The sequence below is a fragment of the Arachis hypogaea genome, chromosome 16, assembly GCF_003086295.3.
Source record: "Arachis hypogaea cultivar Tifrunner chromosome 16, arahy.Tifrunner.gnm2.J5K5, whole genome shotgun sequence".
Classification (NCBI taxonomy): domain Eukaryota; kingdom Viridiplantae; phylum Streptophyta; class Magnoliopsida; order Fabales; family Fabaceae; genus Arachis; species Arachis hypogaea.
Window position 1 is genome coordinate 141112354 of NC_092051.1, and position 23545 is coordinate 141135898.

General features: G+C 31.6%; 3 protein-coding genes across 4 annotated transcripts; 2 read left to right on the forward strand and 1 right to left on the reverse strand.

The window, feature by feature from the left end:
* The first annotated feature begins 982 nt into the window (after positions 1-982).
* Positions 983-5982, forward strand: LOC112755372 (uncharacterized). Of its 2 annotated transcripts, none has more exons than XM_025803417.2 (8): positions 983-1136; positions 1516-2740; positions 2859-2949; positions 3058-3215; positions 3299-3350; positions 4175-4254; positions 4357-4450; positions 4586-5982. In XM_025803417.2, exons 2-8 carry the CDS (start codon positions 1625-1627, stop codon positions 5098-5100), a joined length of 2106 nt encoding a protein of 701 aa, XP_025659202.1. In that variant the 5' UTR covers positions 983-1136; positions 1516-1624; the 3' UTR covers positions 5101-5982. The 2 variants fall into 2 exon arrangements, with proteins under 2 accessions (XP_025659202.1, XP_025659205.1); XM_025803420.2 differs by having other exon boundaries at positions 987-1136; positions 1516-2705; positions 2878-2949.
* Positions 5983-11541: 5559 nt separating this feature from the next.
* On the forward strand, positions 11542-15282 carry LOC112755374 (uncharacterized). Its single transcript, XM_025803423.2, has 5 exons — positions 11542-12114; positions 14169-14209; positions 14585-14644; positions 14727-14783; positions 14894-15282. Exons 1-5 carry the CDS (start codon positions 11985-11987, stop codon positions 14966-14968), a joined length of 363 nt encoding a protein of 120 aa, XP_025659208.1. The 5' UTR covers positions 11542-11984; the 3' UTR covers positions 14969-15282.
* Positions 15283-15976: 694 nt separating this feature from the next.
* On the reverse strand, positions 15977-19245 carry LOC112755373 (uncharacterized). Its single transcript, XM_025803422.3, has 3 exons — positions 18741-19245; positions 18334-18563; positions 15977-16410 (listed from the first exon to the last, which is right to left on the reverse strand). The coding sequence occupies exons 1-3, from the start codon at positions 19042-19044 to the stop codon at positions 16132-16134; spliced, it is 813 nt and encodes a 270-aa protein (XP_025659207.1). The 5' UTR covers positions 19045-19245; the 3' UTR covers positions 15977-16131.
* Positions 19246-23545: the final 4300 nt, after the last annotated feature.

Here is a 23545-nt window from a genome sequence, read left to right on the forward strand (position 1 = left end):
TTTTAGAAAGTGACCACTGAACGGTGAACTATTTTGCAAACTAATACTAATTCATCGTATATTCGTATTCTTCCTTGCATAAACTTCCCATTTCTTTATTCTTCCTTGCATATTGAAGGAGTTTAGTTTTAACCTTTAAGGTGGTCTTTCATATTGGTTCTCTATATTAAAATAATTTTTAAAATTTTAATTATGTTAATTATGTCTCTAAAATTAATAAAAATATATAAGATCATGTTATTTATCTTTTTTTTTATTAAAAGATTCATCACGTTGTTAAAAATTAATGTATTAAATTTTTATTACAAAAATATAATTAATACAATTAAAATTATATTATTTAGTGTGTGAGAGAGAAACTATTTTAAAACTTAATTCTAGATTACATGTTGCTAGGGTCTTAAGGATATTTTTTTAATAACATTGCAATTAAAAAAATTTAAGTAAAAATATAAAGCAGATACAAAGTTGTAGTTTTTTTTTATACATTAAATATACCAAAGAATTAAAACTTTTTATTTTTATTTTCTTAATTGATGCTCTTAAAACATTTTTTTTTTCAGAACTCTAATATATTTTTATTTTTGATAAATTCTTAAATCCACAATTAATAATGATTTTGGATTTTTTTTTTTACGTTAAAGGAAAGAAATGTTTAATTGTGTTTCTTCTCTTATTTGTGTATTAAAGAGAACTTCAAAGACAGAGAAAAAAAAAAAAGAAAAAAATTAGTATATTTTTTTTCTCTAGTATTTGCTATATTTTTTAAAATTATTCTAATGTTTAGTTATATTTAATTTTATTTTTTATGTTTTTTATTTATGTAAAAATTATTTTTAGATATTAATTTTATATAAAATATTAAAGACAAAATTAAAAATATTTAAAAATAATTTTAATAAAAATAAAATTAATAAAAATATTAAAAATAAAATTAAATAAAATTAAAGGTTAAATATATTATTAAAAAAAAAATCACAAATTTTAAGATAAAACACTATAGTTCACACAAAAAAAATTGTTGAAAAGTTTGATGGACGGTTCTTCTCCTTCATGTTCTGCTTCGATCTACGCCCTCCTCAATTTCAAGAAATAATCTTCTTCTTCACACAAAAATAAACAAACAAAAACCCATTGTAAGCACTTCCTTCTTTCCTTTCCTTTCCTTTCCTTCCAAAAACAAACAACAAACTTCTTTTTTGTAAAACCCCTACCTCCCACTCCAAACACTCTTCTCTCTAAAATTCTCTTTTCATTTTTCTTTTTGGAATAAAAAATTAAAAATATATTTTTTTTTTCTCTTGTTTAATTTCTCACCATTGATTTATAATTGAAATTTTGGACACTACGCTTTATTTGTTCTTCATAAAACTAGGTTCAATGCCTGTGGTTTTGGATCTGTAATGAGTCTCTTCTTTCTTGTTTTACCATTACTTTCTTATTAAACATGCTTATTGTCTGATGTTGATTTCTTTGCATTTTTTTACTTTTTTTTGTTCTCCCTGATGTGTGTAGTTAATTATCTGGGTGAAGAGAAGGATTTAATTTAACTACATTCCAAGTTGTTGATATGGTAGTTCTTCCAGAAGGGTGAGTTCATGGGTTGAACAAGAATCGAATAATAATGGATAGCTTCAGTGAAGATGAAGAATGTCCATTCTTTGATGCAATATCAGATGGTACTGACACCCCTGAAGCTAATAAGGATGTGGTCTTGAATGACTTTGGGTATCAAGTTTGGATTCGGAGTCCCCCTAGTGTTCATGAGCGCAGGATTAATTTTATGAAGTGGATGGGACTCAATAAGGATCAAGTTACCCTAGAGAATTCGGTAGATGTTGATGGTATGGAAGGGGATATAGATATGATGGAAACAAGAAGTTCTTGTTTCAAGGAGGAGGTTTGTTCGAATCGGCCTTCGGTATCTTGTTTGTCAAGGATGGATTCTTCAGAGGAGTTTAATTTGGTGGACACTATGCCTTGCCGAGATGGGAGATTGGAGAGTGGAGTGAGGTGGAATCTGGATCCGGTGGGGCTATACAGGGAAAGGAATGATGGTGGAAGAAGTGCAGGCTCGGATCAGCGAGTTGTAGCCGAGGAATGCGAAGATTCTGAGTACTTGTTTTGTGTCTCTTCGAATTTCCAGCATGGGAAGAAGGACATAGATGCCTTGAAGCAGAGGTCCAAGAGGAACAATAAGGGTTGGTTCAAAAGATTTGGTTCAATGAGTTGCATGGTTGATAGGCAAGGGGAATCTGATAGCAGAAGACACGATGGCGGATGTGTGTTCTCAGGGCCAAATAGGATTCAGAAGGTTAAGGTCCGGCAATGCCGGAAGCAAACAAAGGAACTTTCAGCTCTTTACATGGGCCAAGATATTCAAGCACATAGAGGCTCAATCTTGACCATGAAATTCAGCCCTGACGGCCGATTTCTTGCCAGTGCCGGCGAAGATGGCATTGTGAGATTGTGGAAAGTGGTTGAGGACGAGACATGTAACGAAGTTGACATTCCAGAAGTTGATCCATCCTGCATTTACTTTACAGTGAATAATCTATCTGAATTAACACCCTTATTTCTGGAAAAGGAGAAATTGAGCAAAGTGAAAGGCCTGAATAAAACATCCGATTCGGCTTGCATTATTTTCCCTCCCAAGGTCTTTAGGCTGTTGGAGAAACCATTGCATGAGTTCCATGGTCATGAAGGTGAAATTCTGGATCTTTCTTGGTCAAACAATAATGTGAGTCGATGTCATAATTACAGTTAGTGATTTAAGCATATATTCTGTCATTCTAGTATTGATTAAATGCATGGTAATTGAGTAATTGATTCAGTTCTTTGTCTTAATTTTGATTCAGTGTCTGCTGTCATCTTCAGTTGACAAAACTGTCCGTCTATGGCAAGTGGGACACGACTTCTGCTTGAAAGTTTTTCCACATAGTAACTATGGTATGCTTCGCCGCCTTTCTGTTATTGTTTTCCAGTTCAAGTTTCTGATGGAACTACCTAATTTTCTTCATCATTTGGATAATTGTGTTATCTGGAAATGCCTTGTAGTGACATGCATACAATTCAATCCTGTGGATGATAATTATTTCATCAGTGGATCTATCGATGGAAAAGTTCGCATCTGGGAAGTTCCTGATTGTCATGTTGTTGATTGGACTGATATCCGGGAAATTGTGACTGCAGTTTGTTATCGGCCGAATGGTCAGGTACAATTTCTTAATTGGTTTAAATCTATAGAATACAGGATTTTATGGTAGTTAATATCAGGTGACTGATATTCTTTATACAGGGAGGGATTATTGGGTCCATGACAGGCAATTGCCGGTTTTACACTCTATCAGGTATCATATCCATATATTCTGTGTTTTCTCCTTTCCTCTAAATGTCAATTAGCTGCATTTGGTTGATCCATGATAATTGTATGGGGTGTGTGGAATTTGCATTTCAAAATTGTTTGATGCTTGGTGATTGTTATTCTCAAGAGTAATAAAAGAGCATAGTTTTCTTACTCTATTGCTGCACAAGTTAGGTGCCTGATTTTCATATTTGTTTCGTGAGTTATATTTTCTGGGTGGACTTGATAGATGGTCATTGTGATTGCATTTCGCTTTGGACTGTTATTTGTTGTATACTTTCCAAATCCTCATGACTAGAACTGTTAGTAGGATAAACTTACTTAGTGCTTATTTTGAAAAAGGTAATTTTGGGTGTGACCCTTATTTGGACCTTACATAACGAGAAATGCTTTGAACCAGGCTGCTCCCTTCCCCCCTAATCAAGCTGTTTTGAACCTAAAATAAAGCTAATTCAAAAACTTAATCTTAGATCCATGAAGTATTGGTCCTTACTCCTTAGATCATGTGCTCCATCACATGCTTTGGATTGAAATAGATCAGGTCATCTGTAGTTAATTGGCTACCTATATTGTATGTATGGATAAATTCTCGCAGTCATTTTATTTCATGAATTTTCTATATATTTTATGGTCTATATACTTTTTAATTGACAGGATGTGAGGCTTATGAGAAGAGGATATAATGTTATTTTTTGTGCCTTAAAATAATACTATAGTACTAAATACGCTTCAAGGATTTGGCCAATTTTAAGGGCTGGGTTCTTGTTCCTGCTTATTTTTCTCTTATTTTTATTTTTATTTTTTTACCAGAGAATCACTTACAGTTAGATTCCCAGTTATGCTTGCTTGGTAAAAAGAAACTTCCTTGCAGAGGAATAACTGGTTTTCAGGTACTTCCGTTTACTTCTTATTTTTCTGCCAATGAGTCCTTTGTCTTTTCTCCCTTGAAACTCCTTTTTCTATAGTATTAACTGTTATGTTATTAATTTCAGTTTCTTCCACAAGATTCTAACAAAGTTATGGTTACTTGTGCTGATTCAAAAGTCAGAATCCTTGATGGGCTTAATGTGGTTAGTAAATACGAAGGTACGTTCCTACATTTCTTAAGAACTTTCATAGATTTCAACAGCATACCTTAATTATTGAAAGATCATCTTCATTTTTAAGTTGTCATTCTGTTTATTGTTTGTGTACTAAGGAAATTTTATATTTTGCTTTTAGGCCTTAGTGCAGCGGGACAAATGTCTGCATCTGTTACTTCGGATGGGAAGCATATTTTGTCGGCATGCGAAGACTCTAATGTATATCTGTGGAATGTTTCTGACAACGAGTCTAGCTCCACAAAAGCGAAGAAGATTAAGTCCTGCGAGCGATTCTTTTCGAATGCATCGGTCGCAGTACCTTGGTGTGGTTTTGAAAGTGCTCGCCAATTAGATTTCTTCGCCAAGGGGTCACCACAAGCAATGTGTCTCAACCCTGCCGCTTCATTTTCTCTAAGTCGAGATATCTCCTCGGAGTCTCTTCCCAAAGGATCTGCGACTTGGCCTGAGGAGAAACTTCCTATTTCAAGCCCCAAGGCTAAAATATCATCAATGCATAAATCCGCATACAAGTTCTTGAAATCTTCTTGCAAGTGCACATCCAATTGTCATGCATGGGGTCTGGTTATTTTGACAGCCGGCTGGGATGGCCGGATAAAATCGTTCCACAATTATGGGTTGCCAGTACTAGTTTAAGTCGAAACCACTCTTCCTATATTGAATGACATAATCACGATTCCATCGCCTTGCTCGGGCAAATTTTCCTTGGCAAATTACATGCTGCTGAAGTTCTTGGAGACACAGTGATGTAACAGCAGCATCAGTAACTGTGCAGGTTGAGGTCAGACCTAATCCATTTCAGGGGGCCCCGTTTTGGATTTCAGGTGATTCAGATCACATATCGGTTGGTGACATGTGGCGGCATTAATGTGATTCAAAGTTCTCATATAATCCTGGTAGAAAAATCCACAAGTGGACATGTTTTGCTTGTCTTGACACTCAATCTTGATTTGCCTTTTCTTGCACAAGAATAAGGTGGCCCTCAAGAAAGATGCAAAGTCATGTTTTAGGACTTGGAATAGGGCCTATGAGATATTATCAACTATCATCTTCATCATCATCATAACACATTGATTGAGTGAGTGGGACCTTTGGAAAATGCTCTTCTTTTTCTTGAATCGGATCACGGGGAGAGAGATTGATTCAAGAGCTGGTGGCTGGAGTTTGTTACTCAAGATAGAAATGGTGGTGGGGGGATGCTTTTCGGCTTCATCATTGGCCGCAATAACTAATTAAAAATCTCCTTGTCTGCCAATCATGCTATCAAACTCGTGGTAGGGGCCATGAAAGCTTATGGTTGGAATTGATATGAAGATGATGATGATGATGATGATGATTGGGACAGTCATTTTGTGATTCTTGAAGATGTTCCTTTTATTTTTTGGATGATGATGTTACTTCACATTCCACAAATACAAACTAGTCTTAGTCTATAGCTCACCGCACTCATATTTATGCTAACAATGTCATTGACTCATAGCTGACATAAATTTTGATTAATTGAGAAATTACATCTTATATCCTCACTAATTTAATTTTCTAGTCTTGATCATTTGTGCCCAGATTTCTAAATTTTGTAATTTACTTGTGTATGTATCTATTTGTGTATGTATTTTAATTTTTTAATCATAGCATGTGGATTCTGGTTGATGAATTTCCATAAATGCATAAGAAAAAACAATATATGAATTTAACCTATTTATATTCGAATCTCCTTGGATTAGCCCATTATAAGTTTCTTTATATATTAATTTTTGTTGAATTAAAAACGCGTGGAATCGCACTTTTGAGGAACATTAATTTTTGTCCACACAATGATTTGTGGTGTACACTGTTTCAGGTCAAGTGTCTCTAACTAGTAACTATAGCTAACAGAGTAGTCAGAGACCGAATCTTTGAATAATATCTTGAGGAAATTACCCTTTCTAATTTTTTCAAGTTTTTTTTTCTACAAAAAAAAAAAAAAACGTTAAAAATTGAAACAAAACTTGACAAACTTGGTTGATGCCAAATTCAAGTTAAATATTTAATTCGTATTTTGAAACTTCACTAAATAGCTGTTGTATAAAGTTTAGTTTTGTTTGGGTAACATTTAAGAGTAACTAAAAGTTTTTCATTTTGAACTAGAAAAACAAGTTATAAGCATAACTAACTTGTTTTGAAGCATATGGTATATGTAGAATATGATTATTCTAGAATTATTATCATGTTACAAAATTAACCCAAAATATTAAATATTGAATAATAAAAAAGTTATTTAACCGGTTGAATTCCTGTGTATGCCAACTTAGCTTGCTATCACTTAAATCCTATTATCATAATGTACGTTTTTTAAACAACCTAAACAAAATAGATTATGTTAAAAGAACTTTTAGCAAAGCATATTTAGAGGAAAAAAAAAAATAACAACTTTCAACAGAAAGTACATAAACATAAATTAACTTTAACATGCTTATTATATAAAAGAGTTATACAAATAAACTAGTTTTAAACTTACAAATTCCCAAATCACACTTTAGATCTACTCCGCTGTTTCGATTCTATATTAAAAAATAATTATTGTACAAGGTAGATGGAGAAATATATTTATTATAGTTAGAAGAGTAGTTTAGCATCCCTGAAAGTTGCAACAATGCATTAACTTTTGGACCAAGAATTATTCAGAAAATATAATAATATAATCTTAGAGAATATGGTAACTTCACGTGATAAAATTGTATGTGGACATGGAGATAAACATTCATGAACAGAAAAATTAAGAAGAACTTGAGCAATGAACTTGTATTGAATGAAAAGTCTTAAGAAAATATAAATTTAATTACTGCTATTTATATCTGCACTACTCTAACAGATTTATAATTTACAAATCTATACTGACTAATAATACACCTCTGGCGCAGTCAATTGTTGCTTATTGTAATAATTTTTACTAAACATGCTAACAAACTAGTAGATAAATAAAATGATAGCAAGAATAATATTAAATAACACCCTCTCGTAAACTTGGCATATTGAAAGTGAAGAGATCCAATAATTCAAGGTTAGAGTAAGCTATAGTGAAGGGTCTAGGAGCAAGAGGTTTAGTGAGTATGTCTATTGTTTGATTAGAAGTGGAGATAGGAAGAAGATGAATTAGATGTTCTTGTAACTTGTCACTCACTATATGGCAATAAATTTTAATGTGTTTCGTGCGCTCATGAAACACTGGATTTGTGGTAATATAAATGGCTGAGTTGCTGTCACAGTATAAATTGACAAGTTTGTGAATTGGAACACCAAAATCTGTAAGAACAAAACTAAGCCATTGTGCTTCTCGAGTTGCTAGTGCTAGAGCTCTATATTCAGCTTCCGATGAAGAGGCTGCAATCGTCACTTGCTTCTTGCTTTTTCAAGTGACTAAGGAAGGATCTAAGAAGAAGCAATATGCAGATACTGATCTGAGTTGATCTGAGTGAGTTTGGGCATTCTGTCCAATCCGAATCAGAAAAGCCTGTGAGTTCTAAATTGGACTCTACAGAAAAAAAATAATTCAGTGGCATGAGATCCTTTGATGTAACGTAGCATCCTGTGAGCAGCTTTTAGATATTCATTATTAGCACAATCTAGAAATTGGCTCAACTTTCCAATAGCATAACTTATGCTAGGCCTGGTGTTGAAAAGATACCAGAGCTTTCTTATGATCATTCGATATGGAGTGGAGTTAGTGAGCAACTCTCTTGTGGCTTTCCCCAGCTTAACTCCATAATCAATGGGTGTGGTAATTGGTTTGCAGTTTTCAAACCTTGTTTCTTTAAGTAAGTCCAAGGTATGCTTGCGTTGGTATAAAACAATTCCATTTTTAGATCTTGCTACCTTTAAACCAAGGAAATATTTCAAATCTCCTATATCCTTGATCTTGAATATGTCATGAATGACACTTTTGACGTTTTCAATTTAATTTAAATCATCTCCTACTAGCACTAAGTCATCTATATATACTAGGATAGTTGTGAATCTAAGTACAGTAGTCTTAGTGAACAAACTATAATGTGACTTGTATTGAGTGTAATTGAGCTCAAGAAGAACAGATTTCAATTTACAATTTCATTGCCTACTAGTTTGCTTTAATCCATAAAGAGATTTTTCAAGCTTGCAAACTGATCCAGCTTTTGCATCCAAACTAGGAGGGACTTTTATGTATACTTCCTCATTAAGTTCACCATGTAAAAAGGTTGTATTGATGTCAATTTGTTTCAGGTACCATCCTTTTACAGCTGCAATAGCTAAGACTACTCTTAAAGTTCTCAATTTTATCACAGGACTGGAAGTGTCTTTGTAGTCCACACCTGTCACTTGTGTGTACCTTTTTCAACAAAACGAACTTTGTGTCTTTCCATTAAGATATCTAAACGATATTTCATACAAAATATCCATTTACATTCAATTGGTCTTTTACCAGCTGGCAAGGAAGTTAGCCTCCATATTTTAGTTTCTTCCAAAGCATGAACTTCAGCTTTAATAGCATCTTGTCAAAACTTTTGTGTGACTGCATCTTCATAACATTTTGGCTCTAGATTTTGTATAATTAGGGAGAATGCAAAATGCATGGGAGAAAATCTGGTATATGACAAAATATTGGAGATAGGATATCTTTGAGTGTACTGTTGTGATTTTGATTGTGCAATGTTGATGGTTTGTTTGCTGAAAGATCTCCATATATCAACAGTTTCGTGCAAGTCAGAATTCTCAGTGAAAGTAATTTCTCTAATTTCAATTTCTAAATGTGATGTAAATTCAAATACAGATTTAATTGAAGATGAAGGTTCATATTCCAAATGGTCATGAATTTTTGGGTAAGATAAAATATCTTCACTTTCATTTGAATCATATAATGCATTATCATTTTGATTTTGTGCGTGAGAGGAACTATTATTATTATTGTCTAAAAAATGAATTTTAGTTCCTTCTAAAAACCTGTAATCAAAATGATCAGAGGCATTAGAAGTATTGGAAGGAGTCAAATTTGTGGAAATTAAAATGTTCTTAGTATTTGAATCATCTGCATAACAGTAAGAAAAACAATTTTCATAGAATTTTACATCTCGAAAAAAGAAAAATTCTCGAGTTTGTAAATCAAAAAGTAAATAGCCCTTTATTCCCTCCATAAATTTAAGATGCAAGCATCTTCTTACTCTTAGATCCAATTTGGTCCTATATCTCGTTAGGCTTGTAGTATAAGCTAAATATCCAGAAATTTTAAGAATAAAAATATCTCGCAAAATTTGATACAAAATCGGGTAGGGTGAGTGATTATTTAGAAAAGGAGTTGATAATTAATTTATTAAGTAAATAGCATGTCCAACACCATAATTCCAAAAGGTTTTAGGCAAGTGTGCATGAAACATAATAATCCTAGCCACAGCAAGAATGTGTTGATGTTTGCGTTCAACAACACCATTTTACTGTGGTGTTTCAACACAGGTTCTTTGATGTACAATGTCATTAGAGTTATAAAAATTGAGCATTAAAAACTTAGGGCCATTATCTGTTCTAATTATTTTTACTATTTCAGCAAATTGAGTTTTAGCAAAGACAATGAAAAGAGTTTGGGTGAAAAGTTGGGTGTTGGTTGGAGACCAAGCGACGGCGGCAATAGTAAAGAGTTTGAGAGAAAAGTTGGGGTTTTGGTAAATTAGGGTATAATGAATGGTTAAAATTTTTGAATTATTGTATGAGATTTTTTGATTGAATAATTTGAGTGGAGTATTTTTTTAAATTTTATTGGGCTAAAATTTTAGCCCATTGTTCACGTTGTTCAATTTTCTATTGTCTACCTAACGGAGTCGATGAAAATTTTATACCCGAATATTATAAAAAATTTTAATAAAGAATTTCCTTTGGTTCCTTTTGTGCACATTTCTGATTTTCACTTTGAAACTAGAAGATGTTTGGAACCATGGACATTGGCGGTGAGATATTCTTTGTATAATGATTCCGGAAGAAGTTAAACTTGATTTGATGCTCTTTGATCCTATCAAGCAGGCAGGAGATAAAACAGGTTGGTTTTGGACAAACTCAAATACTCTCACCTACTCGACTAAAAGCGGGTATGAATGGCTATTGAAGAAGAAATTTGACTGGAATGATAATGAAAATTGGCTTTGGTTTTGGCGCTTGAGAATACCGGAGAAGATAAAGTGTCTGGCTTTGTCTCAACAACGGAGTTCCCACAGCCAGTTACCGGTTTCAAAGAGGTCTTGCTACTTCTGATTTTTATCAGAGATGTTATCTTACTCTAGAGGATATTAACCACTGTTTTAGGACTTGCCAAAAAGCTCGTCAGATTTGGATTAGCTTAAATTTAGAAATGACCGCTGAGGACTCTAGTTTGGATTTTGTGTCTTGGATTCATTCTAACCTCAACAAAAATGAGTTTCTCTTTGCAGCGGCCTTTTGGTGGATGTTGAGGGATAGGAACAATGACATCTTCCATCAAGATGATCCATGAAGTAAGGAGAAAATTATTCACTTAGTTAAACATCCTGTTCGAGATTTTTCTAAGGTTGTTACCAACCAAAAACATATTATTCCTTCTTCTTTGCAATATAACTGGAACCACCTCCAATGAATGTCTGTAAAGTGAATTGCGATGCAAGCGTTTTTGAAAATGAGCAATTAGCTGGCTTTGGATGTATTATTAGAGACAGCATGAGAATTTGGATGAAAGGTTGTTTTGCCAGTATACCTCTTTCTAGTATTCTTTGTTGTGAGCTTCATGTTATTTGGAGAGGGCTTGTTATGGCTTGGGATTGCCAGTGCAAAGATGTCATATGCAAAACTGATAATCTTGATGCGTTTCTTCTTGTTTCGCGTGGCACAACCAGCATGATTAGGAATGACTCTGATCTGCTTGACAAAATCAAAGAGATGCTTCAACGTAATTGGACAACTACTTTAGTGTTCATTCAACGCACAACAAACAGAGCGGTTGATTTAATGGCTAAGACTCCTACTTTAAACGAGCAGATGTACCTAGAGTGGTTACTGCCCCTAACAATTTAGATATTATTATTAGAGAGGAGTGCTACTCTTTTTTTTAGGTCATTTTTCTTTGTGTTATGTTCAGTCACAAAAAAAAAAAAAACTAACTAGAGTCCACTAATTGAAAAATAGATTTGTTAAAAAAAAAATCTCTCGGTATCCTAATTTTTTGAATTTTAAAATTAGAAATTAAAAAAAAATGATTGAATTAGCATATGTTAACTTCCTAAACCTTGTAAAAATTGTTTATTAAGTTCAACAAATGTGTTCTTCCTGTATAACACTTTTGTAAAGAATTATTCAAATAATTAAAAGTTAAAACCCTAAATAAACCCTTTTCCCTCACAGAGAAAACCCCATCGGCGCCTGGCGGTAACACACCTCCCCCACACGACCTGCCCTCTCTTTCTCTCTCTCGGCGCCGCCCTTCTACTGCTCTCTCGCCGGTATACTCCATTATCTCGTCCAATACGATATATCGCGATTCCTTCAGTGATTGGATGGGTTCATATTCTCGGGGACGCGATTTCTTGTTCTGCCAATTGTGTGGCACCATGCTCACTATCCCTCTCAGGGCTTCGGATAAATACGCTCAGTGCCCTTTGTGCAAGGCTAAGCGAAACCTCAAACGTAAGCAACCCCTTTCTCTCTCTCTCTCTCTAAATTAATCTCGCATACCTAATTTTCATATTAGTTGCAATTGCTTTGTTCCAGAGTGTCCACTAGAAATTTAGAATCAAGTATGCTTACATTTTTAACCGTAAACTGTGGTAATTTTGATACACTGCATATTGGCTCTGATAATTATCAAGGTCACCTGTTCAAGCAGTGGGAAGCCACTGATGTAGGCTTGGTTTGGTAAAGCTTCTCGGAGAGATCCTTGTGCTTTTCAAAAGCATGAGCACTTGGTTATACGTTTGGTAAATAAAAAGGTTTATGTGCTTATGTTTGCAGCTTTTAAAAGTGTAAGGGAAGCTTTTCAAAGTTGCCTTGTGCTTATTAAAATTAAAAAGTCTAATATAACATCGTATATTAATTAATATTCAAATTTAATTCTTATATTAATATTTAATATAGTATTTTTAAGTTTTAAAAGCTATTTTACTAAACACATTTGTTGCTTATGCTTATTAAAAGTTATTTTTAATTTAAATGACCAAATACCGATGTTACAAAATACAATTTTTAAAAAACTAACTTTTAAAAGCTAGTTTTTATAAGCTATTTTTGAAAAGTAAAAGCTTTACCAAACTAAATTATCAGGTTAGGCCAGGCTAAGCCGCTTACATTACACCTTTGGATGTGGCCTTTCCTTGGACCCTGTGTTAATGCTAGACGATTGTGCATTGGGCATTGACTCTGATTTTTTGCTACTAGAAGTAAAAATTTATGTTTCTTTCTAGAGTCGTTAGTAGGTTCACACTTCATAGAACCACACTTTGTCCAATGGTAAATGAGATGTGAGTTGACGCAGTGCCACACGGCTTTTCTACTAGGTGGAATTGGGTGCATAAAATACCATTAGTCCTATCATCTATTGTGTCTCTTGTTTGTAGTGAGATCATTTACACTTAATATTTAGGCATAACAGAATTCTATGTTTCTGAGCCAGTGTTCTGTGCAATGTGTTTCTTGTTTGCTTAGCTCTTATTTTATTTGTGGCTATCTCTATGGTTGTTTGTCATATTCTGTGTAAGAGATTTAGGTTAGTGATTCGCTTATTGCAATCAGCCTGTCAAATTGCATGTGCTTGTTGGCTTGCAGTAAAATGGTCGCCATTACAAAAGTTTTCTATGTACCCTTTTTCCTATTTTGAAATCTTTTATATTAACAAGGTTTATCATAAGATAGTAAAGACTAAAGAGTATAGTATTTCTGTTTTGTTCTGTATCATGTCTAAGGCCATCAAAACACAAAATATGAAAGTCACTTTTCTGTAGTGCTAGTGTGCTCTGCATATTTAAAATTTATAGTTGAGTGGTGTATGTTGAAGCCAATGTGATATGTGCTTCAAATGTTCGTGATATGAAGGGTTCAAATATTATTTTAGAAGTTATTAGTTTATATTTTTAGAATGTTCAATTTAATTTGATATATTTTAATTTTGTTTATTTAGTTACTAGATTGGGCTTTGTGTTTGTGGGTTTAGGGTTTTCTTTGTTTTAACCTAATAAGAGGTTATGAATATCTCATAAACTATTGACCTATTGTAGTCGTAATATTGACTGATTATAGGTGCCAAAGCACTCTTCTTTTTGGTTTCGTGATGAAACCATGATGTGGACAAGTGAGGTTAAGTGAGTCCCTCTCTTGTTGCACGGAAAATTGGATAGAAGGTTGAAGAGTCTCTTCGATTCAATTCCCAAACTATGATGTGAACAAATTAGGTCGAGGAGTCTCTTTTTTGTTGTGTCAAAGAAATTTGGTAGAAAGTAGAGTGATTCTCTTTGTATTCAATTTCAACCTATCTCTTTTATTTTTTATTTCAATTTCAATTTATCTTTTTTATTCAATTTCAACTAATGTCTTTTTGTTTATCCCTTTTTCTTATCACAAGGGATCTTATATCTGTATGGCTATATCACTTTCCTTTCGTATTCTTGTATATAGATATACCAATATGCAAATATTATTTTACATCTGTTGACTATTTATGCATCCTAATTGAATGTCTTTATCTTCAGATATTCGCGGAAAGGAAATAAGTTACAAAATTTCTGCTGAGGTACGCTTTAAATTAGCAGCTGGTCTCATCTGTTCACAGATTTTTCAAATGGATTATTTCTTGTCTAAAATATGACACATTATATTACCATGTTCATCGACTGGGCTTATAGCAGCTCTCATAATTGGATGAGTAGAGGCCTAGTTTGAATAGTATATGCTCAAATCAATAAACCATCACTTGACAGATATGAACCATAAATCCAAGATATGCTGATGCTTATCTTTTAAGCATATGCTAGTAAATGAAGGGTTGTATAGCTTTTTCTTTTTGTTTCTTCCTGGGTGGGAGTTGATGAAAGATCACCATTGTAGGAGTTTGAATAAGTGTGAACTTTTTGGCACGTGTTTCTTATCTGGTATTGGTCTTTGACAGGATATAAGAAGAGAACTTGGAATCAATATAATCGATGAACAGAAGGTGCAATTGTCTAAGGTAATGCATCCTGCAATAAGTCTTAAGGTCATCATCATCAAGCAGGTATTTGCTTTGTATTAATGATCTATTCTATTGACAGGTCAACAAGAAATGTGATAAATGTGGTCATGGTGAAGCTACCTTCTATACCAGACAGGTAAATTATCAGTTATGCTGTATAACGAAAGATTTGCCTGTTTAATTTTGAAGGCTATATTATATATTTGTATTCCTAGTTTATTTATGTGAAATTCTGGTAATCTTCAGATGAGATCAGCAGATGAAGGGCAAACCACTTTCTACACATGTATCGGTTGTGGCTTTCAGTTTCAAGAGAACTAGGTGGGCACAATGTATTTATGTATTGCTTGCATCTTTTTTTTTTTGTGAGAGTGCGCATTTCAATTGCAAGTTATGAAGTTCTTTGTATCATGAAAGATGTCTTCAACATTCTAAATACTGACATAGTGGTATTAAAAATAGAAAGGAAGAATTTTATTGTTTTTAATATACTTTAGATCTTTTAGCTGTGTTATATTGTTGCATAATGCAAGGACACTTCTGTTAATCTTGTAGTGTGCCAGTTATCTATAGGTTATGTACTGATAAAAATTCCGTTGTATTCATATTAATTTAAGGCTGTTCAATTTTTCAGAGATGTCATTTCATTGAGTGTAGTACATTTGTTTTACTACATTTCGGAATTATTTGACATGTTTGTGAAATTGTGATCCTGGGTTTCATAGCTGATACTTTTAAAAAAATAAAATATATATTTGAATTTTTATTCATTTAAGCATTAAAAAGATAATTAGAAGATGAATTAGAACTCTCAATAATTGCTCTATCCTATTTATTGACTAAAGTAATGAATTTACGACATAATTGTCGTTTTTTTTTCTTATTGGGAAAACCACATAATTGTAGTTTAACAATCATGTCTGCTACTGAATTTTTCTATTTTATTTTTGGTCATATGCCACTAAATCTTTAAAAGGAGGAATTCGAAGGTATTTTTTAGGAGTTAAGAAATTGAAGTTTTATACCAAGGTATTTTTTAGGAGTTAAGAAATTGAAGTTTTATACCAAGGTAAAATGCAACAAAACCAAATAAACGTATGCATCCAAATAATGATGTGCACCATGTCCATCTAGATATTGTTTTTTAAAATAATATAAAATAAAATAAAACAAAAAGAAAAAAGCAAAGAAAAAAAAGGAGAAAATCCATGCATGACTAACATCTCTTGCAGCTCGTGTTTAGATTTTGTCTCTAAAACAAAAACAGACAAAAAAAACACAAATAGATAGATGAATATTTTTTTTCTCATTTTTCGAAAACACAGAAAATAGAAGAATTTTTTTATTTTTTATTTTGTTTCTAGGGCAGAAAACTTTCTCCCTGCTCTATCTTTGGAACCAAATGAGTTGTGTGTTTACTATCATGTATTTTTGTTTTTGAGACAGAATCCAAACATAACCATAACATGCATAGGGGAAAAGAATCACATAAAGGAACGCATTCGAGGTCTGGTTATTGACTGTGCCCCATCCACATATATGGTTGTTCCTGTCATGTAGCGGGAACCATCACTGATCAGGTATATCACTGTTGAGGCGAGATCGTTCTTAGCATCGAGCCATCTCTCAAGTGGCGCTGCCTCCTTCACAAACTTCTCCGCCCTTTCCCTACCAACTGATAATGGGAATTCATCTTGCAAGTGCAAGCCGCGCACAATGCCATTAACTCTGATATTGTACTTGCCTATCTCCATAGCTGAAGCCTAAAGGAAATATTTGACACAAAAGTTCAACTTAAAATGATAATGATGTTGTTCATTAGATGATATGAAACTAAATGTTCTCTTCAATTATGATCCAGAAAAAAGTATATATTGGAACAAATACACAGAGCATGGTTTAATATGAAAAATAATCTGGCGGTTACTCTCTCGGTCTCTCCATCTACAATTATAGATCACTTTTCACAAAATCACATTCATTAAGAAATCATTTAACTTGTAAAGTATTTAAAGTATTTAGACTACTTTAATTTTGAAGCTACCATAATTAATAATAACGATATAAGTGGAAAAAGCACTATAAAACATCCTTAAAGGCTTAAACAGTTAAACAAATCAAGCACAGAATACAACTAGTATGTGTTCTAGAAGTACGCTTACATCTAGTTATAGTCCAGCATGGAAAACTCATAGCAATTACAAAGAAACAGCAGGGAAGGTCCACTTTGTTATTCAACTAACTGAAATTTGTTAGTTAGCTAAAAGCATTCCTAGATTGAATGAAATCAACCGGTCAAGTCAAACAATAATCTTCCTCTTTTTTGTTTCTTGAGAACTAATTGTATTCACACAATCACTCTCTTTTAAAATAAATAAAGAAAATCTTTTGTGAATATCATGACCTCAGTCAAATCGAAATTGACCTTTTCTTGCCACTATCCTGCTTGCTTTTCCATTTTCAATCACATGCTTTCAGTCTTCAATTGATCTCAACAACCAATAATTTTCCAATCCACTCACCAACTAGGGTATCATTTCTAGGTAAGTTCAGAGTAAAAGTAGTTCACAACAATTCAAACGGATTAAAAGGAGAAATAAAGCTTTTGATAGATAAACAAAAATTTTAATGAGGAAAATGAAAAAAATGGAAACACACTAAAGTGGTTAAAAATAAGTATTTGATGTAATTTGCCCCTTTAACAAGGAAGAAGATTTTCCTTAGGGGTGGCGTGTATGTAGCAGGTTTCCCGGTCAACCCTCTCCCTACTGAAAGGTGAACTCAGATAGGGGCTAAGGATTAGTCGTTAGCTCCTGGCCAACTGATACCCGAAAGTTTACTCCTAGTGGCCTAAAGAAAAAGAAGTGTTTGATGTAGTTTGCCCCTTCAACGAGGGGGATTTCATGCTCCTCCATTTTCCCTTTAAATTCATCATCCTTCTCAAAATTCCCATTTTAATTAGTCATTTTCTAACTTGCCACAGATGCATATGATCCATTTTCCTCTTATCTCCTGAGCAATTCATTTACTTCGTTGAAATAAAACAAGGACAGCTAAAATGCAAATACTTCGATCAAAACCAGGGGTAGAAGTACAGAAGTTGACTAACTAAGCAGAAAGAGATTATACAATAGATATAATATTCATGTGTATTGTGGAATCAGCCGCAAAGACAAAACAAGTTTTCTCCACAAGAAGATAGGCAAAAAGCTTATCTTCCACTGAAGTCAACAGAAGTTAGCAGTATCAAACTCTCAACCTAGAAACTTCATACTTGACCCTAAAACAACCTAGGTTTTTTCCCATTGGATGGGGTAAGAAAAATAGAACAAACAATCTGGTTATCTTGTGTCTTGAATCTAATTCAACCGATTCAATCTGGTTTTTTTCCCATTGTTTATCAGCTATGTAAAGCAATAACATGAAAATGGAATATTGGAATCAGAAAGTCATGGAAAACTTCCCATACTCCAGAGTTCCATTTCTTATACTAAATTTAAATGCACCAAACAAGCCAATTTGCACATAAACCATTTCCAGCCATGTATTTAACCACAATTGCAAAAATGAAGGCCACATAAACTGCAATTTCACGGCTAAATCATCAATGCAGACCGCAATATACAACCACTAAGATAGTTATGTTTAGTATCAGAACAAAAAGGTGCCATAGATAATTTTCTTACCCTTACTAATTGCTGTACTCCAGCCATGGTGGCAGCACCCGCAGCAGCACCGGGGTAAAGCCCTCTTTCAGAGCCATTTATCGATGTCAAGAACACAATAGAGCCCCCTGTCTTCGAGGCCCGCATCCGTTGACCAACAGCCTTCAACAGAAACCAAGCAGCCATGAAATTCACCTTTGCTATTCTCTTAAACTCGCTCTCAGATAATTCTAGAGGATCTTGCATCTTCCCTGTTCTCAAATCATTAGAATCCAATTTCAGTTTATCCACTAATGTAACACCTCATCATGCACCTTACAGTAAAATCAAATCAAATCAAATCAAACCAAGCCATGTTTCCGAACGCAATTCGCTACTTTCTGTGATTAAATTACATTATTGAAAAGAGAATTGAAGAGTTTGCGTACCTTCATAAGTGTAAGAGTTTACAAAAGCGTCCAAGGTTCCCAAAATATGGCATGCCTTATCAACAGCATCAAGAAAAAGCGATTCTCTATCATCCTCCAAGTCCAATCCAACCACATCAACCTTGGGATGAGAATCCCCTAAGGAAAGGGAAGCGTTGATTTGGTTAGCGAGGGTTCGAAGGATGGGCTCGTTCCCCAGCAAGAGCAACCTGCATCCTTGTTTGGCTAAGTGAAAAGCAATGCCGCTCGAAACGACGTCGCCGTTGGAAGTGAGAAGGACTCTCTTGTTTGAAGAGTTTGCCATTCTTTTCTTAATTTCAGCTCTAAGGGCTCATGGAACTTGAGGCCAGGGTACGTCAAGTGCTCATTTTTATATTTCCAAAACAGAATCTGTGCCTCCTGTCCCCATCAACCCCTTTGCCTGCTTTTAAAATCATTGCGGAAGTTGACGAACCTAATATCGATTTATTAACCCAATCATATATGTTTTTTAAACCAACTTCCATCCAATCCAACGCTGGAATCTTTAATAAAATAAATTCATTATTTTCTTGACGTTGACATAAGTAATAAAAAAAAAATAATTTTGTAGGTATAACTTAAATGGTAGTCTTTCCATCTAAAGATTTTAAGTTCGAATCTCATTTTTAATTTAAGTAAAAACATAGAAAAATAAAATTAATTTTAATGTATTTTATACATATATTTAATTATACAATATATAAAAAATATAACTATTTTTTATATTAATAGTAAAATTAGTTTTTTAAAAGAATATTTATGATCAAATACATGTATAAAATATTTTACATAATCAAAATTTACCTTATTATGATTAATTAGAAACATTTATATTTAGTATAGATTATGCTTGGGATTAGTCGCGAATATTTATTTGTATTGAATGAAATTAGATTTAACCATAAAGTTAGGCATAATGACTAATTTGTTGTTTGAAGTTGACGTTTTGTTTAAATGAAATTAAATCAATTGTTATACGCTTGCGACTTTGGGCAAAGAATATGTTGATTTTTTTTTTAAATAATGGCCTTTATTTTTAATTTATTGGTTTGAAAGCTTTTTTTTAGAATTTTTAAACGAAATAAATAAGAAAATTTTAATTCTTTTTAAAATGTAAATAATTTATTTTATTTACTTAAAAAGATCGTTACATTTGTTATTTATTGTTATAATTTTTTATCTTGCTTATTTCATGCATATTCTTATTTCTTTCTACATGTGTGTTTTATTTCATGTTATTTTATGTATAATACATTTTTTTTTATTATACATTTGCTTTTAATTTGCTTGTCATTTTTTTGTGCTTTTAATTTATTTATCTTTTAGAGATGTCGAGTATTACTTTCAGGTGAATTAGACACACCATGACTCTCTCTATTGTATCATGGCCTTGATGAGACAGCAAATAAAAGAGCTATCTAATTGGATATTACTTTTGGGACATCGTTTATACCAGATAAGCATCGGCCCCCAATCTTCTCAATTTCTCAGCTAGGATTTGGATTTTCTAAAGTTTGAATTTTATTTTAGAGAATAAAATGTGATCTCTTATCATTTATTTTATAGGTAGGACCAAAAATAAATATGAAAGAGAAATCATTTAAAATTTAGAAAATCTAAATTTTTTGATGTAAAGGTAAGGTTAAAACTCATTCGAAATTGTCATTTAAAGTTATTAATTAAAAATTATTACTTAATTTGATATAATTATTAACAAATTGATTATAACTAAAAAAAATGAACAAATTTATCGAATCGATTCATTTTTAGTAGTTAATTGATTAAAAATAATAGTCACCAAAAAAAAATTGATTAAAAATAATAAAATATAAAATATTATTTTATTATATGTGATTTAATTCTATTAAACTTCGGCTAAATTTTTGTACTATTAATTTTCACTTGTTCGATTAAATTTTGATTTTTAGAACTCAAATAATTCTTTTATTCATTGTGCTTTTTTATTATTATTTTATTTATCCATAGTATTTTATAAGAATTTTTTACTTAAATAAAATAAACTAATACCAAAATTATTGGATTCTCCTACATTAAATTTTGAAACGTAAATATCCTCTTTCTACTATTATATAAATTGTTCCAGGGGCATGAGGATTATATAATATGTTAACCATGCCACCCATAAACGATTTATGCATGAATGACCTAGGAGAATAAGGAGTAAATCGTTGCGGGTACACAAGATTATAGGTAACGCATAAATTGTTCCACCCTACAAAGATTCAAGTGATTTTGAGCTCAAACACAAAGGTTTGGCACGATTAACGTGTTAAAGCAAATCCTCTCAAGCCTGTCACGATTTATGTATAATAGGATACTTTTATTTATAATATTTTAATTTAAATTATATCTATTTAAATTTTAACTTAAAAAATAAAAATATAATTTTTATAATTTTAATTATTAATTTTTTTAATAAGATTAAATTAAATTAAAAAAATGAATACTAAGAAATTATAATAAAAAGAATACTAAATTTTAATATATAAATTTAATTTTTTTAAAAAAAAATATTAAAAGATGTTAAAAAATATAATTTTAAATAATATAAATTCATGTTATTTTGAGTAACATAAATTTAAGTTTTTATAAAATTTTTAGTATTCGTTGTTCATATGATTTTTTTAAATTATTTTTATTGATGCATAATTTTTATAGAATTTTTTTTGTCATTGTTTTTATTTGACTTTGTATAAATTTTAATTATTTTTTATAATTTTAATTATTAATTCCATAAAAAAAACTAAATTAAATAAAAAAAGAATACAGACAAATTATAATGAAAAGAGTACTAAATTTTAATACATAAATTTAAGTTTTTTTTAAAAAAAAAGTCTAAAGGAGTTAAAAAATATAATTTTGCATAATATAAATTTATGTGTTTTTGAGTAACATAAATATAAATTTTTAAAATTTGTTATTCATGTAATTTTTTAATAATTTTTATCAATGCATATTTTTTATAGAATTTTTTCATCATTTTTTAATATATAAATTATAAAAAATATGCATCGATAAAAATTATTAAAAAAATTACATGAGCAATCTATAAAAATATGCATCAATAAAAATTATTAAAAAAATGACATGAATAACAAATACTAAAAATTTTATAAAAACTTAAATTTATGTTACTCAACAACACATAAATTTATATTATGTAAAATTATATTTTTTAACACCTTTAGACATTTTTTTTTAAATTTAAATTTATGTATTAAAATTTAGTACTCTTTTCATTATAATTTGTCAGTATTCTTTTTTTATTTAATTTAGTTTTTTTAATAGAATTAATAATTAAAATTTATACAAAGTCAAATAAAAACAATGACAAAAAGAATTCTATAAAAGCCAATGAGTTATAGCTCAAATGGCATAGTCTTTCCATATTCAGTTAAGAGGCTGCGGGTTCAAATCTCCTATCTTTGGTAAAAAAAAAAAATAATTCTATAAAAATTATGCATCAATAAAAATGATTAAAAAAAATCATATGAACAACGAATACTAAAAATTTTATAAAAACTTAAATTTATGTTACTCAACACAACATGAATTTATATTATTCAAAATTATATTTTTTAACACCTTTTCATATTTTTTTAAAGAAAAAATTTAAATTTATATATTAAAATTTAGTACTCTTTTTATTATAATTTGTTAGTATTTCTTTTTTTAATTTAATTTAATCTTATTAATGAAATTAATAATTGAAATTATAAAAAGTATATTTTTATTTGTTAAGTTAAAATTTAAATACATATAATTTAAATTAAAATATTATAAATAAAAATACCCTATTATACATAAATCGTTGAGAGGATTTGCTTTAACACTTAATCGTGCCAAGCCTTTGTGTTTTAGCTCAAAATCACGTGGATCTTTGTAGGGTGGGATGATTTATGCGTTACCTATAACCCTATGTGCCCTGTAATGATTTACTCCTTATTCTCCTAGGTCATTCATGCATAAATCATTTCTGGATAGCATGGTTAACATATTATATAATCCTCATACCCCTAAAACGATTTATATAATAGTAAAAAAAAAAATATTTACGTTTCAAAATTTAATTTAGAGAAATCCAGTAATTTTAGTATTGATTTATTTTATTTAAATAAAAAATCTATTTTATAATTCGATTGACCAATAATATTTTGTCCGTAAATTTAAACTCTATTTTAGAATTTATAATTGACCAGTAAATAGAGTAGTAGATTGACTATCCGTCCGGTCCAAATTGGTTATTTGTGTTCTGATTACTCGGAGAGTACAATAGCAATGGCCCTTAAAGGCTTAAACTACTAAAGTGGGCTGGCTAACTTCCAGGAAGCATATATATTTTTTGGTGACTTCCAGGAAGCTTATATGAACCCGGAAAAAAACCCAAAAATAAAAAAGTAAAAACCTTCCAGTAAGGTTGAAAAAGCATGACTTGACCGGTCAATTATCGCAAAATAGAAATAGACAATAGTATAGTTGATAGAATATGAACATGCCAAATCAAAGAAGAGTCTCGTAAACAAGAGTGTGAACCTACCTGAAAATTAAATTTTAATTATTTAATAGAATTTCTCACTCAACTAAAACCGGGTACGGTCCAGTCAAAACGTTTCTGCTTTGTGAATACCTACCTTTCCAGGAAGCTAAAAATACCCTATTCATTAATTAGGGGTGGCAATGGGTAAGGTAGGGTAGAATTTGGTGTCAATCCTAATTCTATCCGCGGGTTGAGAATATTTCAATCCTAACCTTACCCACTCTTA

What these genes read in the sequence shown, in the direction of transcription:
- LOC112755374 (XM_025803423.2), top strand. Translation starts at nt 11,985, where the DNA reads ATGGGTTCATATTCTCGGGGACGCGATTTCTTGTTCTGCCAATTGTGT. An exon ending in GTTACAAAATTTCTGCTGAG is followed by an intron (nt 14,210 to 14,584) that starts GTACGCTTTAAA and finishes GGTCTTTGACAG; the next exon opens with GATATAAGAAGAGAACTTGG. An exon ending in AGAAGGTGCAATTGTCTAAG is followed by an intron (nt 14,645 to 14,726) that starts GTAATGCATCCT and finishes TTCTATTGACAG; the next exon opens with GTCAACAAGAAATGTGATAA.
- LOC112755373 (XM_025803422.3), bottom strand. Translation starts at nt 19,044, where the DNA reads ATGGCAAACTCTTCAAACAAGAGAGTCCTTCTCACTTCCAACGGCGAC. An exon ending in AAACTCTTACACTTATGAAG is followed by an intron (nt 18,564 to 18,740) that starts GTACGCAAACTC and finishes ATTTGAGAACAG; the next exon opens with GGAAGATGCAAGATCCTCTA. An exon ending in GAGTACAGCAATTAGTAAGG is followed by an intron (nt 16,411 to 18,333) that starts GTAAGAAAATTA and finishes TATTTCCTTTAG; the next exon opens with GCTTCAGCTATGGAGATAGG.
- LOC112755372 (XM_025803417.2), top strand. Translation starts at nt 1,625, where the DNA reads ATGGATAGCTTCAGTGAAGATGAAGAATGTCCATTCTTTGATGCAATA. An exon ending in TTTTCCACATAGTAACTATG is followed by an intron (nt 2,950 to 3,057) that starts GTATGCTTCGCC and finishes AATGCCTTGTAG; the next exon opens with TGACATGCATACAATTCAAT. An exon ending in GTTATCGGCCGAATGGTCAG is followed by an intron (nt 3,216 to 3,298) that starts GTACAATTTCTT and finishes TTCTTTATACAG; the next exon opens with GGAGGGATTATTGGGTCCAT.